The sequence below is a fragment of the Stegostoma tigrinum genome, chromosome 3, assembly GCF_030684315.1.
Source record: "Stegostoma tigrinum isolate sSteTig4 chromosome 3, sSteTig4.hap1, whole genome shotgun sequence".
NCBI lineage: Eukaryota > Metazoa > Chordata > Chondrichthyes > Orectolobiformes > Stegostomatidae > Stegostoma > Stegostoma tigrinum.
This window is the reverse complement of record NC_081356.1, coordinates 11580184-11595249: the sequence shown is the minus strand read 5'-3', so window position 1 is coordinate 11595249 and position 15066 is coordinate 11580184. Positions and strand designations below refer to the sequence as shown.

Genomic DNA, 15066 nt, shown 5'->3' with positions numbered 1-15066 from the left:
TCGATCACAGCCTTTGACATTGACAGGCTAGCCAATAAAGACGGGACAGTTGGAAAAGGCATCTATATTTCTTTTACGGACCAACAATCGAATAAACCAGAAAAAAAACACAGCCTAGCGACGTGTAACGTAAGCTTGGTGCAGTCACGACTCCGAATTGTCTCATTTCCTGCTGCTGCTCTCGGCTTGGTTTGATGGGTTGTGTCTGCAGTTGAAAGCGCTTTGATCTCCTTCGCATTCATTCCGGGTGTCGCACCCATTCTGCTGGAGTTACAGTAAAGGCTGGACCGACTGAAGCGCTCAGCTGGTTAGCCCCACACACACAAACAAATCTGCTCATCCCTTTCCTCCCCGCACATCATCTGAATCATCCCAACCTTAACACGCCAAACAGGGTTCGCACGAATTGGCTTTAGGAGTTGGTTTAGGTCGGGTTCTAATTTGGGCAAGGGTCAGGTTCTAATCTAAGTTTGGATTGGGTTAAATCGAGTTTAATACTGAACCAAGAACTGAAATAGATTTGGCTTATGAATTTATGTACTTGTGTCAGGATTTGGATCTAGTCTGGAATGTAATTTAGATTTAGGGTCGGGGTTGACTTGGATTAAAATGGATCCGTTTCAGATGCGGATTTGGGTTAAAATGTCTTTCGAATGAGGTTCAGACGTCTTGGACCCGAAGCGACTGATACGTTGGGGATTTGTTGTGTTTTTGTGTGTAGTTGGCGCGCGCGGGGGGGGGGGGGGGGGTTGGAAATGTGAATGTTCAAAGCTGGTGACTCTCAATCATTTATTTATTCCTCCCCTCCCTCTGGCGAGGAACGCAACCCATGAGAGCGGGTTGAGTCAGCAGCACATGAGGCCGCTGTAAACCCGGCCCCCGGCACAAGACATACAGAGTGAGGGAGAGGAGACCGGGGGCCATAGCCGAGAAAGAGGAAGAGAAACAAAAACAAAACAAGCGAACCTCCCCAAAATAAACACAGGAAAGAAGAGGAGAGGGGGGAAAAAAAAGCACACCAGATTACAGAAACTTGTTGACGTTTTGTTGCAGTCGTCGATCAAGCTCGAAGACCGAAACCGGTGGGGGTGGGGGCAGTTACACCAGCGATTGAGGCAGGAGCCCGGGACCCGGTTTAGAGCCCACCTCCGGCGGCTTTTCGTATCTCGGGCCCGCAGGAAGTGAAGTGGAAGCAGCGGCATCGCCTAATTCTGACTCGTTCGCTGGGGAAAGAGGGACAGGGAGCGGCCTCCTGTTATTGTTGTTACAGTCCCCGCGATTTGATACAAAGTCTCGAAACTTCGGGATCGTTGTGAACAGCGGGAGCCCTCTCCCCGCGTTCCCTCCTCGGGATATCGTTCCTTCTCCGCCCTCTGCCTCTTCCTAGCACCCCCCCTCCCCCCGGGCGCTCTTAGACTGCCTCCACCTCCTCACCCCCGGGATCTCTCTCTTCCTCCCTCCTTCCCCCTTCCGGGCAGCAAATGCCGATCGCTTCCACTTCTCATTCGGCACAAGAGCCTTGTCTGTACCCGCGGCTGCGGGCCGGACAGCCCACTCCACCCAAAGACGGCAGTGGGGGCCGCGAACGAGGTGCATCGGCTGAGGAGCCACGGCCGCCGAGCAGCCAAGACGCAGCAGCAGCAGGAAGTGGCAGGCTGGTGCTGGGCAGCCCGGGCTCGGAGCTGTTACCACGGATCGAACCGTGGGACAGGGGCGCTGGCGGTGCGAGCAGGTTCCCCCAGGCCGGCCCGCACTCTCTCCTCGAACCGCCCAGGACCAGATCCAGATCCAGGTCAGGATTCAGCAGCAACACCAACTGGCCTTACTGCGGTCAACTGGGAGCGGGCGGCCTCCAGCTACAGCACCAGCCTCAAATAGGCGGCCAAAATCACGGCAACAATCCAGGTCTAGGGCAAGGGGCCACGGACACAGCAACAGGAGTATCCCGACCAGCAGGTAAAGGGCATGGCCTGAACAGCACTTAATTATAGAGACGTGGAAAGGGGCGGTTCCCGAGTGCCAATGAGCTGGAGCGCTCACTAAGTTTTAGTCGTTGCTCCACCACTGGTTTGGGGTCGTCGGGGAGTTGGCAGGAAAAGCAGGAGCATGTGTGTGATATCAGAATATAATTTACCCTTGTGATAGAAAATAAGATCGTTTGGAAATTTTTCCATACGTGGGCCAATGTTAAAAGTACAACTGGTAAAAGCTGGCTTAGTGTGAAAGATTGATTGGTATACTAGATATCAATGTCCAGGTCTGGAGGTTTGATTGTTTTGAATCGTTGATCATGGGGGGAGGGCTTATATATGTGGAGTTCGTGATAAAACGTGTAGTGGATCAAAAGCCTCCCCTTTCTGACTTAGGAGGGAGAGGCTCAGATTTGAGGAAATGACCCTCAGACATTTCGGAGGTGTTGCAAGAACTGTTGAGACATCTACTACTCAAACAACTGTAGCACCTTTTTAAAATAGTTAAACGTCTCCAGGCAAATCTCATGGAGATTATGAAAAATATTACACTGAGCCATATAAGGAAATGTTTTATCAAATAACTAAAACCTTGCTCAAAAGAGTGGGTTTTTAAGGAATGACTTAAAGGAGAAAACAAGGTGGAGAAGATGTTCCAGAGTTTATGTCCAGGTACTTGAAGGCATAGCCACTAATGGTGAAGCAACTTAAAATCAGAATGCAGAAGAGGCCAGCATTAGAAGTATAATTCTGTAAGAGTGTTGCAGAGTTTGGGGAGAAGCTGAGACAGGGAGAGGTGACGCCATAGAGGGATTTGAAAGCCAAGAATGAGTTATGAAATCAAGATGTTGCTTGACTGGGAGTAAAGGTAGGCCAAGAAGCACAGGGAGGGATAGCGGAGACCACCTTCCATGAACTAAGACGCAGATTTAGAACTTGTCAACACTAGATAAATGATTTTTTTTAAGTGTTAGAAACATGCAGGACAGGCAGAATCAGTGGGGAGAAAGAAAGTGAGCTAATGTTTCTGATCTGTCATATTTTAATCAGATGTGATACCCTAAATCTGTAATATTTTACGTTTGCCCTTAACAAAGGGGAGAGGTATTATCTGTTCAGAAAGGGGAATATTGTAGAATTGATGGCACTTTTAAACAGAACTTTCTTACATTTATGTGTGTAATTGATAAATCAACTCCTGTTGTTCCAATCATACTGCTTACATCAGTAAATTATGAAGTTCATAGAAGATAGTGTCCCTCAAAATAAACTTTTAAAAGCTGAACTGCTTAATGTAAGTGGTAAGGGTTGTTCTGCAACTTGATATATATAGGATTTGCTCTTGATTGTCAACTGGCATCTAAGTTTGCTTTCATAACAATCTGTATTTGTATTATTTTGAACCCATAAAAATATTTGGAACTTAATAGATTTGTTACAAAAATAATTCCTTTGACTCTTGGGTAACTTTAGTTTTGCAATATTTAGTAAATTGCTGTCTATTCAAAGCCAGTTCATGCTGTTTACCTTGTTGTCATTTCCATCATTGTTTCCATTACTCTGTTGTCTGTTCTTCTTCAGCCTTCCACTTTAAACATTTTCCCATTTGATAACCAGCCCACGAAGATGCTTTACAAATAACTACATGTAATGATTTCTGGTAGATTGTTAAACTTTTGCGTTTAAAAACTTCTCCATGTGCAGAGCTGAATTGGGACGTGGCTTGTTTTGCAATTTGACAATCCAAACTGAAACCCTGCTTCATAGCCTGAAAGGTGTCATAAGACAATGGATGTTAGTCTAACACATCACCAGTGCATAGTGACACATTTTAGTTGCGATACAACATAGCAAGTGTCTTGCTGCACTTTATGAATCAAGTAAATAATTGTCAAGGCTGGTTCAATGATCATTAACTTGATTGCTCTGCTGATTTTTAATGTCATACACAGAACTGCTGGTTTTGAAGCAAACTTATTTGACAAAAATGTATGGGCTGGCTTCTCCATGCTCAACAAATACAAATGGACATGTGCGCATTACAGACCAGTGAGATTCCTGGTTTTTATCTCCAGCATGTCCTGTGTTAATTTATCCACTGATGATATTTTTGTCTGTGGGTGTCCTAAATTAAGGATGGGGAAAATAGTCAGGAATTGCACCCAACAAGGAGTTGATCCTTTCTTTTTTAAAAAAAGTGATACATGATTACAAGCTTAAGTGAAGCTAACATTGACTGTATGTTGTCTTCTACTTTGCATGCTATCTTACAAATGAGATCATGTTACAGCATGATGGAAACCTGCAGTCACAATTTACCCTATACAACCACGTTGAAAGTAATTGTATCTCCGTTTAAAATTGCTTAATTTAAACTATCTATCAATTTATTTGGCACTGAACTCTGTCCTTTTTGTTTGTACAATCAAATTATTGATTAATTCCTCTTATTGCATAAATAACTTTGAATTGGAGCACACTAGCAGCAGGAGCTGTTAACATTTTAATTATTTTACCTTTCAAATTAATTCTTCCTTTAGTTTCCTGGAGATAATGACTCATACAGGAAGTATTGTATAACTGTTTGGCCAAGGTCAACGCGTTTAGTATACACTTTTTTACCCAACTTAGGTTGATTGACTGGGACGGCATAGTTGCTCAGTGGTTAGCACTGCTGCTTGACAGCACCAAGGATCCGAGTTTGATTCCAGTCTCAGGTGACTGGCTGTGTCGAGTTTGCACATTTTCCCCATGTTTGAATGGGTTTCCTCCGAGTGCTCTGGTTTCCTCCCACAGTCCAAGGATGTGTGAGTTGGGGGGATTGGCCAGGAAAACTGTAGTGTTCAGAGATGAGGCCTTGGGGATTTTTAAAGTTGGAACAACAGAAGTTGTCTGAATGGGTGGGGTCAAGATCCCACAGAGCCAGGAATTTTAGTTTAAGGCTTTCTGCAGTTGCTGGGATCTTGAAGTTGGATGTGGAAGCTCTTACCCGTCTCTTTTGCAGCTAAGAATTGGGGTTCTCTTCCTGGTGCTGAAATTCCATGTGAGACAATCTATTTTACTGAATTTGCCTTTGCTAAGAGTGTGTTTATGGGATGTTATTATATTAGAACAGTTAATTAATAGTTAATATATGTCACTTTGTTAATAACTTGAGTGGAGTTACAGTTATGCCAATTCTTGTATTTTTATTTTGTCTGCATTTCAACACACTGTAAAAGTGTGTTTTGCTAATGTCGAGTAGTTTGACTAATCAAATTGCATGTGGAATGCATCACCTTACACTTACCATTTAAAATAATAAAAAATTTCGGTCTAGTCTATCAATCTATTTTGAGAGGGTTTGGTCTGGTCCATAACATCTAAACTTCAGGATATCTCTGCAGAAGATCTTCACGTGAGCATCCGAGGTCCAACCGTCTTTGGCTACTTCATCAATAGCCTTCCCTCCATCGTAAGGTCAGAAGTTGGAAATGTTCACTGATGATTGCGCAATGTTTAGCACCATTCATGACCCCTCAGATACTGAAGCAGTCTGTCAAAATACAGCAAAACCCTGCAATATTCAGGTTTGGACTGACACGTAACAAGTAATATTTGTGCCATACAAGTAGCAGGCAATGACCATCTCCAACAAAAGAGAATCTAGCTATCTCCCCTTGACATTCAATCGTAATAACCATTAGTAAATCCCCCACTATCAACATCTTTAAGGGATTAGCTTCGACCAGAAATTGAATTGGACTAGACATATAAATACTATGGTTAGAAGAGCAACTCAGTGGTTAGGTATTCTGCAGGGAATATCTCAGTTCTTGACTCCCCAAAGCCTATCCACCATCTACAAGACACAAGTCAGAAATGTAACGGTATCTTCTCCATTTTCCTGGATGAGTGCAATCCACAAAGATTAATTTCCTCCACTGTCAATGTCCAGTAGCAGCAGTACGTACCATCTACAAGATGTGTTGCAGAAATTCATTAAGGCTGCAGCATTTTTCAAACTAATAAGTGTTAGCATCTAGAAGGAAATACATGGGAACACCATTTGAAAATTCCCCTCCAAGCCACTCATCATCCTGACTTGGATGTATATTGCTGTTCCTTCAGTGCTACTAGATCAAAATCTCAGAACTTGCTCCCTAATTGCATTGTGGCTGTAGCAAAAACAAATGGATTACAGCAATCCAAGAAGCTACTACCACCGTCTCAATATCCTGAGGGTATCATTGACTAGAAACTGAACTGTATGAGTTGTATATACACTGTCTGCAAAAGCGGGCCAGAGTCCACGGACTGTGCTGCTAGTAACATGCCACATTGTTCACTAAAGCCTGGCCACCATTTATGGGCACACAATGAAGAATGTGATGGAATATTGTCCACTTGTTTAGATAAATGCAGCTCTGACAACGCTTGAAGGTGGACACTGTTTAGTAGAAAGCATCCAGCTTAATTGTCACCTCATCTGTCACCCTCAAAATTCACTTCTTGCACCACTGCAGTACAGTGGCAACAGCGTGTATGATGTACAAGATGCACAGCAGCAACTCACCAACAGCTCCTTATAAATCTGCGGCCTTTCTACCATGTTAATAGACCAGGACAGCACGTACCTGTAACTTCTTCTCTAAGGCACACACCATTCTGATCTGGAACAATATCAGCTTTCCTTCGCTGGTGCTGTCAAAGTCCTGGAACTCCCTTCCTAACAGTACTGTGGATGTATCTAGACTATGGGCAATATATGCTGGCTAGACCAGCAATGTCTGCATCCTGTCGGTGAATGAAAGGAAATGGACTGGATATAGCCCACATTGTGTTCTTGCAGCCTGTCAACCTTTATTGTCCATGCATACGCATGGTGAATGGCCACTTGAGTAAGTTATTTGTTTACTGGAGAGTGAAAGTATGCATTGAAGAAACAACTGGGGTTAAACCAGAAAGAAGATAATCACAAAAATGTATCTATACTGTACTTGAATAACTTTTTCAGAACAGGTGGCATTTTGTGTGTATGACTAGTATCTTTTGAGTGTTTCTGACAAGTACCTTGTTACTTCCTACCTGGGGCTTCATCTTTTTTGTATACGCCTGATAGGGTAATGAGGCAGGTTCCCCTTCTGGGATAGGGATTGAACCCCAAGCTGTTGACACCAATTTGCTCATTGAGTAGATGGCTGGTATAGATCAATGTGTTCCTGAAAGGATTTTAAGTCGTTGTGGCAATGTGTACTTTCATATGCATGTTGTAGTCCGGAGCTAAGGATAGTGATATCAGAGTTTCAAATGATCAAATCACATAGCTGGCCAGGAATCACTCTCTAACGGTCTGCCATTGACATCTGTTGCAAGAATTCACAAGTGGTTTTTAACCTGTTTGCCTGCAACGTGAATGCACTTTCATCAGTTATTGAGTCCTGGGGTAGGAGTTGAATTCAGAGCTGCTGTCTTTGCCCACTGCACCACAAGATTGTCTGTATATGGCCATTATTTCAATTAAGAATTTGTAAACTTATTTCGAATATTGACCGTTCCAAGATAGCACTTTCATTGAGTTGACGTGTGATAGATATGCATAATTCCAAAAACTTAATGTTTGACAAATACAGTTAGTTTATAAACTGTACAGTAAAATACAATCAAGTTGATAAAATGCAAACCTTTATTGCTGTTTGCTTACAGTTCCCCATGTGCAGTAACTATATCACTGCACCCTGATCTCCATCACTGCAACAAAGCAATAAAAATCTCATTTGCTTCAGTTGTTCAAAGGCATAGTTTCTTGTTATACTCAAATCTAAGTAGAAGCTCTCATCTCTTGCTGTAAGTGGCTTTACCCTTAATCCTCCTTCATCCGTCTATGTTCTTGCCTCATTATCTCCTTTAGCCTCACATAGCATCTCCACATCTTTGCTATTCAAACAGCCTCCAGTTTAGTTTGTTAAATACTGTTTGTTTAATGTCCCAGCCTCAAGTGAAGCCTGGTGCAGTCTGGAGGCTAGGTGCCAGCATGGACTGGGTTGGAAGGACTGTTACACTGAATTTTAGCTTTCTTTATCTTTCTAATTTATTCCTTCAATTTTGTATTTTTTAACTTAAGATGGCACGAAGGTCTGTAATGCTGGACTTTTCATTTTTGTTTTTCTAATTTTTCCTTAAGAATTTGTACTTATTCTGAATCTAGGTTTCTTTGAGGATAAGATGGTGCCATAGGTGGTGACTTGTAAAGTTTTCATTGTACTATCGTGAGTACATGTGACAATAAACTTAATTCTAATTCTAGTCTACTCTGAGTCTCTCTATTGCTTGAGTCTACCTGAAGACTCTGCCAGCACTTTCTTCATATCCTGGATAGGAATAAAGGAAAATCTTGCTTTTTGATTCTTGCTTTGAGTTTTTAACATCTCCCTCCATTGGAATATCATTTTTCTGTTCATTTTCACTAGTACTTTGGCCAGTAGTTTGAATACTCCTCTGGTCCTTCTCGGTTTAAGTTTACTGACTAGAGGTTGGTCCTCCTTCCTTTACCATGCACTGGAATTAAGATTCCTTGCACAGTTTTCTACATTAATTCATTCTTGTCATGATTTCAAAAATCATCAAGATCATTATGTCTTTCCATATTCTGCTATAAGCTTTAGGTTTTTAATGTTCACATTTGTGTTCAGAACACAGAATAAGTCAATGGCTGAGAGATAATGGGAACTGCAGATGCTGGAGACTCCAAGACAACAAAATGTGGGGCTGGATGAACACAGCAGGCCAAGCAGCATCTCAGGAGCACAAAAGCTGACGTTTCGGGCCTAGACCCTTCATCAGAGAGGGGGATGGGGGGAGGGAACTGGAATAAATAGGGAGAGAGGGGGAGGCGGACCGAAGATGGAGAGTAAAGAAGATAGGTGGGGAGGTAGGGAGGGGATAGGTCAGTCCAGGGAAGACGGACAGGTCAAGGAGGTGGGATGAGGTTAGTAGGTAGCTGGGGGTGCGGCTTGGGGTGGGAGGAAGGGATGGGTGAGAGGAAGAACCGGTTAGGGAGGCAGAGACAGGTTGGACTGGTTTTGGGATGCAGTGGGTGGGGGGGAAGAGCTGGGCTGGTTGTGTGGTGCAGTGGGGGGAGGGGATGAACTGGGCTGGTTTAGGGATGCAGTGGGGGAAGGGGAGATTTTGAAACTGGTGAAGTCCACATTGATACCATATGGCTGCAGGGTTCCCAGGCGGAATATAAGTTGCTGTTCCTGCAACCTTCGGGTGGCATCATTGTGGCAGTGCAGGAGGCCCATGATGGACATGAACCTCTCAGTCTCCATCTCAGGCAACCAGCTTGTAACTGATGTCCATTTCAAGCCCACCGACTCCCACAGCTACCTAGAATACACCTCCTCCCACCCACCCTCCTGCAAAAACTCCATCCCCTATTCCCAATTCCTCCGCCTCCGCCGCATCTGCTCCCACGATAAGACATTCCACTCCCGCACATCCCAGATGTCCAAGTTCTTTAAGGACCGCAACTTTCCCCCCACGGTGATTGAGAACGCCCTTGACCGCGTCTCCCGCATCTCCCGCGACACATCCCTCACACCCCGCCCCCGCCACAACCGCCCCAAGAGGATCCCCCTCGTTCTCACACACCACCCTACCAACCTCCGGATACAATGCATTATCCTCCGACACTTCCGCCATTTACAATCCGACCCCACCACCCAAGACATTTTTCCATCCCCTCCCCTGTCTGCTTTCCGGAGAGACCACTCTCTCCGTGACTCCCTTGTTCGCTCCACACTGCCCTCCAACCCCACCATACCCGGCACCTTCCCCTGCAACCGCAGGAAATGCTACACTTGTCCCCACACCTCCTCCCTCACCCCCATCCCAGGCCCCAAGATGACATTCCACATTGGCAGATGTGCAGGTGAACCTCTGCTTAATGTGGTATACTGCATCCACTGTACCCGGTGCGGCTTCCTCTACATTGGGGAAACCAAGCGGAGGCTTGGGGACCGCTTTGCAGAACACCTCCGCTCAGTTCGTAACAAACAACTGCACCTCCCAGTCGCAAACCATTTCCACTCCCCCTCCCATTCTCTTGATGACATGTCCATCATGGGCCTCCTGCACTGCCACAATGATGCCACCCGAAGGTTGCAGGAACAGCAACTTATATTCCGCCTGGGAACCCTGCAGCCATATGGTATCAATGTGGACTTCACCAGTTTCAAAATCTCCCCTTCCCCCACTGCATCCCTAAACCAGCCCAGTTCATCCCCTCCCCCCACTGCACCACACAACCAGCCCAGCTCTTCCCCCCCCACCCACTGCATCCCAAAACCAGTCCAACCTGTCTCTGCCTCCCTAACCGGTTCTTCCTCTCACCCATCCCTTCCTCCCATCCCAAGCCGCACCCCCAGCTACCTACTAACCTCATCCCACCTCCTTGACCTGTCCGTCTTCCCTGGACTGACCTATCCCCTTCCTACCTCCCCACCTACACCCTCTCCACCTATCTTCTTTACTCTCCATCTTCGGTCCGCCTCCCCCTCTCTCCCTATTTATTCCAGTTCCCTCCCCCCATCCCCCTCTCTGATGAAGGGTCTAGGCCCGAAACGTCAGCTTTTGTGCTCCTGAGATGCTGCTTGGCCTGCTGTGTTCATCCAGCCCCACATTTTGTTGTCCATAAGTTAATGGCTTGTTGTTTATTCATATTTGGGAATTCATGGAATGAAAACAAACCATTTGTTTCTTTTTCTTTAAACACTTCATGAAAAGTTTTTTTTTCTTAAACTAATGCACTTTGGGGCATGCTGTTTGAAAACGCCTTACTGTGGATAGTCTGGTCCCTGAAACAGGTTGGGGATAACAAATGAGGAGTCTGCTAGCATCACTGAGCATCTTGCAGTACTTAAAATATCTAAATTGCTAACACTGCTACAGAAAGTTTTAGATGCTATACTCTGAAATTCTGTTTCTGTGATGCCTTGTGGTATCATGAAATCAATATCACATGGCCAGCTTCTGAAGAATGAGGTTTTCAAACTACTTTGCATCTAGTTTGTTTCTAATGATTCTTTACCCTCGGATATTTAAAGTTGGCATTCTAACAAGGATATGATTTACTGTCTAGTACATGATGCATTTATATCAGCCTGTTCTCTGCAAGTGTGCTTGTATTTCTAGTACTCATCCAATACATAAATGACTCTTTTCAGTAACTGAACCACAGCCCAACTTCCTGCATCTCTTCACATTATTTTCAGATGTGCAATTGCTCCTTTCTGATAAGGATCTTGTTTTACAGGCTGATTTGTGGTCTGTAGCTTTGTAACTGAGAATCTATATAAAAATTTTGTTTAAGATCTTCCCTTACTAAAGCAAATTAGAAGCAATCTTGCAAATACTGAAAGTTCAGAGTTAAAATTAAACTCCTATTAAAGTTAGCATTTGGGTGTGCTATCTTGTTGTCAAAACAGTAAGGCATGAACTCAGTCTAAGAATAAGTAAAACAGCAGCTGAGGAATCAATAAGCAGACAGTAGGAAATAAAGAAGGGATTATGTAGCTACCATCTTGCTTTTGGAATGCTGGAAAGAGAGAAATCCCAGTAGACAAAATTCATGTCAGTTTGACAAGAATATAAGCATAACAGAAGATGCCAAGTTAGCAAATGTAGACTGCTAGAAATGAACAGAGGGGTCTGCTGTCGCCCAAGCAAGAAGAAGCCAAACTAATGTGATGGCCATATTTTGATCTTGTCGTTTCTGCCACCAGTCTATCAAGAGCTTTTAGATTACAATTGTCCTTTTCTGACCACAGATGTGATCAATTGCCTCTTTTGGTAATCTTTGATCAATTAAATATTGAGAGCAACCTGATTATTTTTAATAAATAGTGTTTTTATTTCAGATCAAGTGATTCAGTAAATATCAGTTGTACGTAATTGGAATTTTTTGGTCATTTTAATTCAATATCCTTAAAGCCTAAGTGGAAGCTAAACTTAGAATTCTTATTTGCTTTGGCATTCCTAGAATAGCAATGTTCATGTTCAATTTGCACGAAAGTAGGATTCTTCAGTTTTTAAGAAGCAAAAATTTGTTACTCCTGGTAATTTCTCTGTCATTTTTGCAACAGCTGTCTGAATTTTGTTTACTCTCTGCAAACTGACCTGCAGGAATGCACAAATAAAGACGTTGAAGAGTTCATAGATACTATGGTCCTAAATATATGCAATAAGTTTAAGAGCATAAAGGTTTCTTGGTGTTGTACTGAGGTAAATTGCAGAATTTGTTGGTTACCAATACTGTACTGACAACTATGGATTTCTTTGCATTTCAACTACTGAAATGTGATGGTACTAACTTATTAGTATCATTTTTAATTCAAGATTTAGAGCACTAATCCTTATCAAATGTTATCTATGATCCCAGTTAATGAATACTGACAGGGCAGGTATTGGTTGTGATCTGTCTTGACAGATCAAGAATAGAATGTGTGGAAGAACTAAGGGTAAGAAAATGTATATCAGGACTCTAGTGTAGGATTGCAATGCCCAAAAACTATCTTTACTATATAAACTTGAAAAAAGTCTACACAAAAATAATGAATAACAGGAATACTTGACAAGTAAGGTGATTCTAAACTGTTGATTCTAAAGTATATATGTGGTATAACATTCAAAATTATCATGAAATAAAAATAAGTTAATAATTTCTGGTCAAACATTCCACAGACTGCACTTGAAAAGACTGATCCTGCCAAAAGTTAATGATATTGCGAATCACTGAATTTCATTTAAACTCTCTCCTTTGAGGGATTCCAATCCTTCACTTGACAAGATCTAGCTTGGAATATCCTTGAAGCTACTCTGATTCTGACTCAATGATCACTCACTTGTTAGTTCAATCTCTTCTCCCGAGACTGAGTTTCCCAGGTTACATGAATCTGTTTCCAGGCATCAGATTACTGACGTAATTTCATCTTTGTCAAGCGGTTAGTTTTTACTGAGCTGATGCTGAATTTTTCGGATTTCAAGATCTCAACTATATCAAAGCAAATATTGCTTGTGTGTTTCCTTTACCCCAAACCTACCAGAAATGATCAATCAACGGCTCCCAGGGCATCTTTTATTCCAATCCTTTTCTTTCCATGAAGTAGTGCCATTGCTCCTTGAGACTTCTTCTGAACCCTAACTGCTTGGAGGCTACTATCGGCTGTCCATGGCCATTTGTGCTTCGGCATTCTCCCAGTTCCAAACAGCAACTAACTTACTTCCAGCAAAGGACACACCTATTTCCATGGCTATGTGACCTGCTCCAGGCTGTTCCTAACCAGATGTTTAGGCTTTACTGAAAGCTTTTTCTGCTAATTTAGCTATAATTAAGAACTGACATTCCATAAGCTTTGCATACACTCCATTACTATTAATAAAACCCATGTTCTGTTTTATAGCTCCGACCCTTCTATTCCGAATTTATTAAACAGGTATAGGTAATATTTATGAAGTGCCATTTGTTGTCATTTCTTTGGCTGTCACTAAACTCTACCATTTTAATTACTTTCCTTTCCTACCTATTAAATTATCAATGTTGCTTTAAGTTCACTAGACTTAAAAATATTTTGATCTAGGAGTAGGTGGTAGAGTAATTATGATGTCAGTATTCCAGAGCCCCAGGCTAATGTTTCAGTGGCATGAGTTAAAATCTCACCGTGGTAGACGGTGAAATTTTGAATTCAATCAAAATTTAGAATTGCAAAAGGAAAGCTAATCTAATGACAATAGTGTAATCATTTTGTAAAAACCTGTCTGGTTCACTAATATTCTTAAGGGAACAAAATCTGTTGCCCTTGCTTGGTCTGGCATAAGTGTAACTCCAGATCCACAGCAATATGCTTGACTCTTAAGTGTCCATTGAAACATCTAGAAAGACAATCCAATTAAACACACCTTGGATAGGCACCAAAAAGGCCTCATCCCCTATAAGAAGAAAGAATGAAATTGCATTTAAGCAATTTTCCATTGTCAAACTTTAATTTCCACAGTTGGGGGAAAATGCATGCACAATTTACTAGATATTCATAACCTGTATACATCACAAACCAGGTAACAAATTTATAATCTGCACAATTATTTAGACTAGGCATTTAATGCTTTTAAAAATTCATGTTTATTGAGAAATATTGTTGAAGGAAATTGAGTAGAATTCTACTTGAATCACAGTCTTTTAGGGGAAGAAGATCTGCTATCTTCACCTTGTCTGACTTACAGCAATGTGGTTGATTCTTAAATTCCCTAATAAGTGAGCGAGCATACAACTTGATTGTACCAAACTGCTACAAAGTCTGGTAAAAGGGATAAAACAGAGACACCTGGCATTGACCAAGGTACCTGAAGCTACATCACACTCTAACCCACAAATCCTCCTTTGTTAAATCTGGGAACATATGCCAAAAATAGGACACCTGTCCTACAGACCTGCCATGCAATAATCTGAGATTATCACAGAATCACACCTTGCAGAGAATGACTGTCCCAGATGCCACTGAAAACTGGATTTGTTCTATCTCATGACATAGTGTCAAATGTAGATAGAAAATCATATGCTGGTTACAACTGATTGCTCATACCCCTCAGGTTGATGAATCAACACTCCTTAGAAGAAGCAATGAAGGAGACGAGCATGGAATACACTCTGGTAGGAGGTCTTCTGTGTCCCAATTTGGGCTCAGCAGCACCACTAGATGACATCGCTGCTTGACTGGTGCTGCAACAGGTGGGGAATTAAAAAGAAGGGAAAAATGTGCTTGGCCTCATCATTACCAGGCTACCTGTAGCAGATGCATCAGTCAATAACAGTATTAGTCGGAGTGACCACTTTCTGCCCTGTTTGATGTTTAGTTTGGGTTCTGCCAGGCCCCTGACCTCATGTCCCCATTATTATCTTTATTTATTATAGTCTGTATATGGGCAAAAAAGCTTAACTTGAGGGGACGTGAGGGTGACTATCCTTGACATCAAACCAGCATTCATCCAAGAAGGGCACCAAAAAGTCTCAGGAAAATTGTAGTCATTGAAATCAGGGAAAAGTTCTCTGTTGGTTGGAGTA

General features: G+C 42.6%; 1 protein-coding gene across 2 annotated transcripts in view; it reads left to right on the top strand.

Moving 5' to 3' along the window:
- Positions 1 to 816: 816 nt before the first annotated feature.
- Positions 817 to 15066, top strand: part of LOC125450586 (E3 ubiquitin-protein ligase RNF38) — a 150670-nt gene continuing 136420 nt past the window's right edge. The window contains exon 1 of one of the 2 annotated variants that reach the window (XM_048526592.2): positions 817 to 1956. In XM_048526592.2, coding sequence (XP_048382549.1) covers positions 1482 to 1956 — 475 coding nt within the window. In that variant the 5' untranslated portion in view covers positions 817 to 1481. Of the gene's footprint in view, positions 1957 to 2622; positions 2643 to 15066 lie in introns of those variants that run through there. The other variant, XM_048526598.2, reaches the window with a different exon arrangement.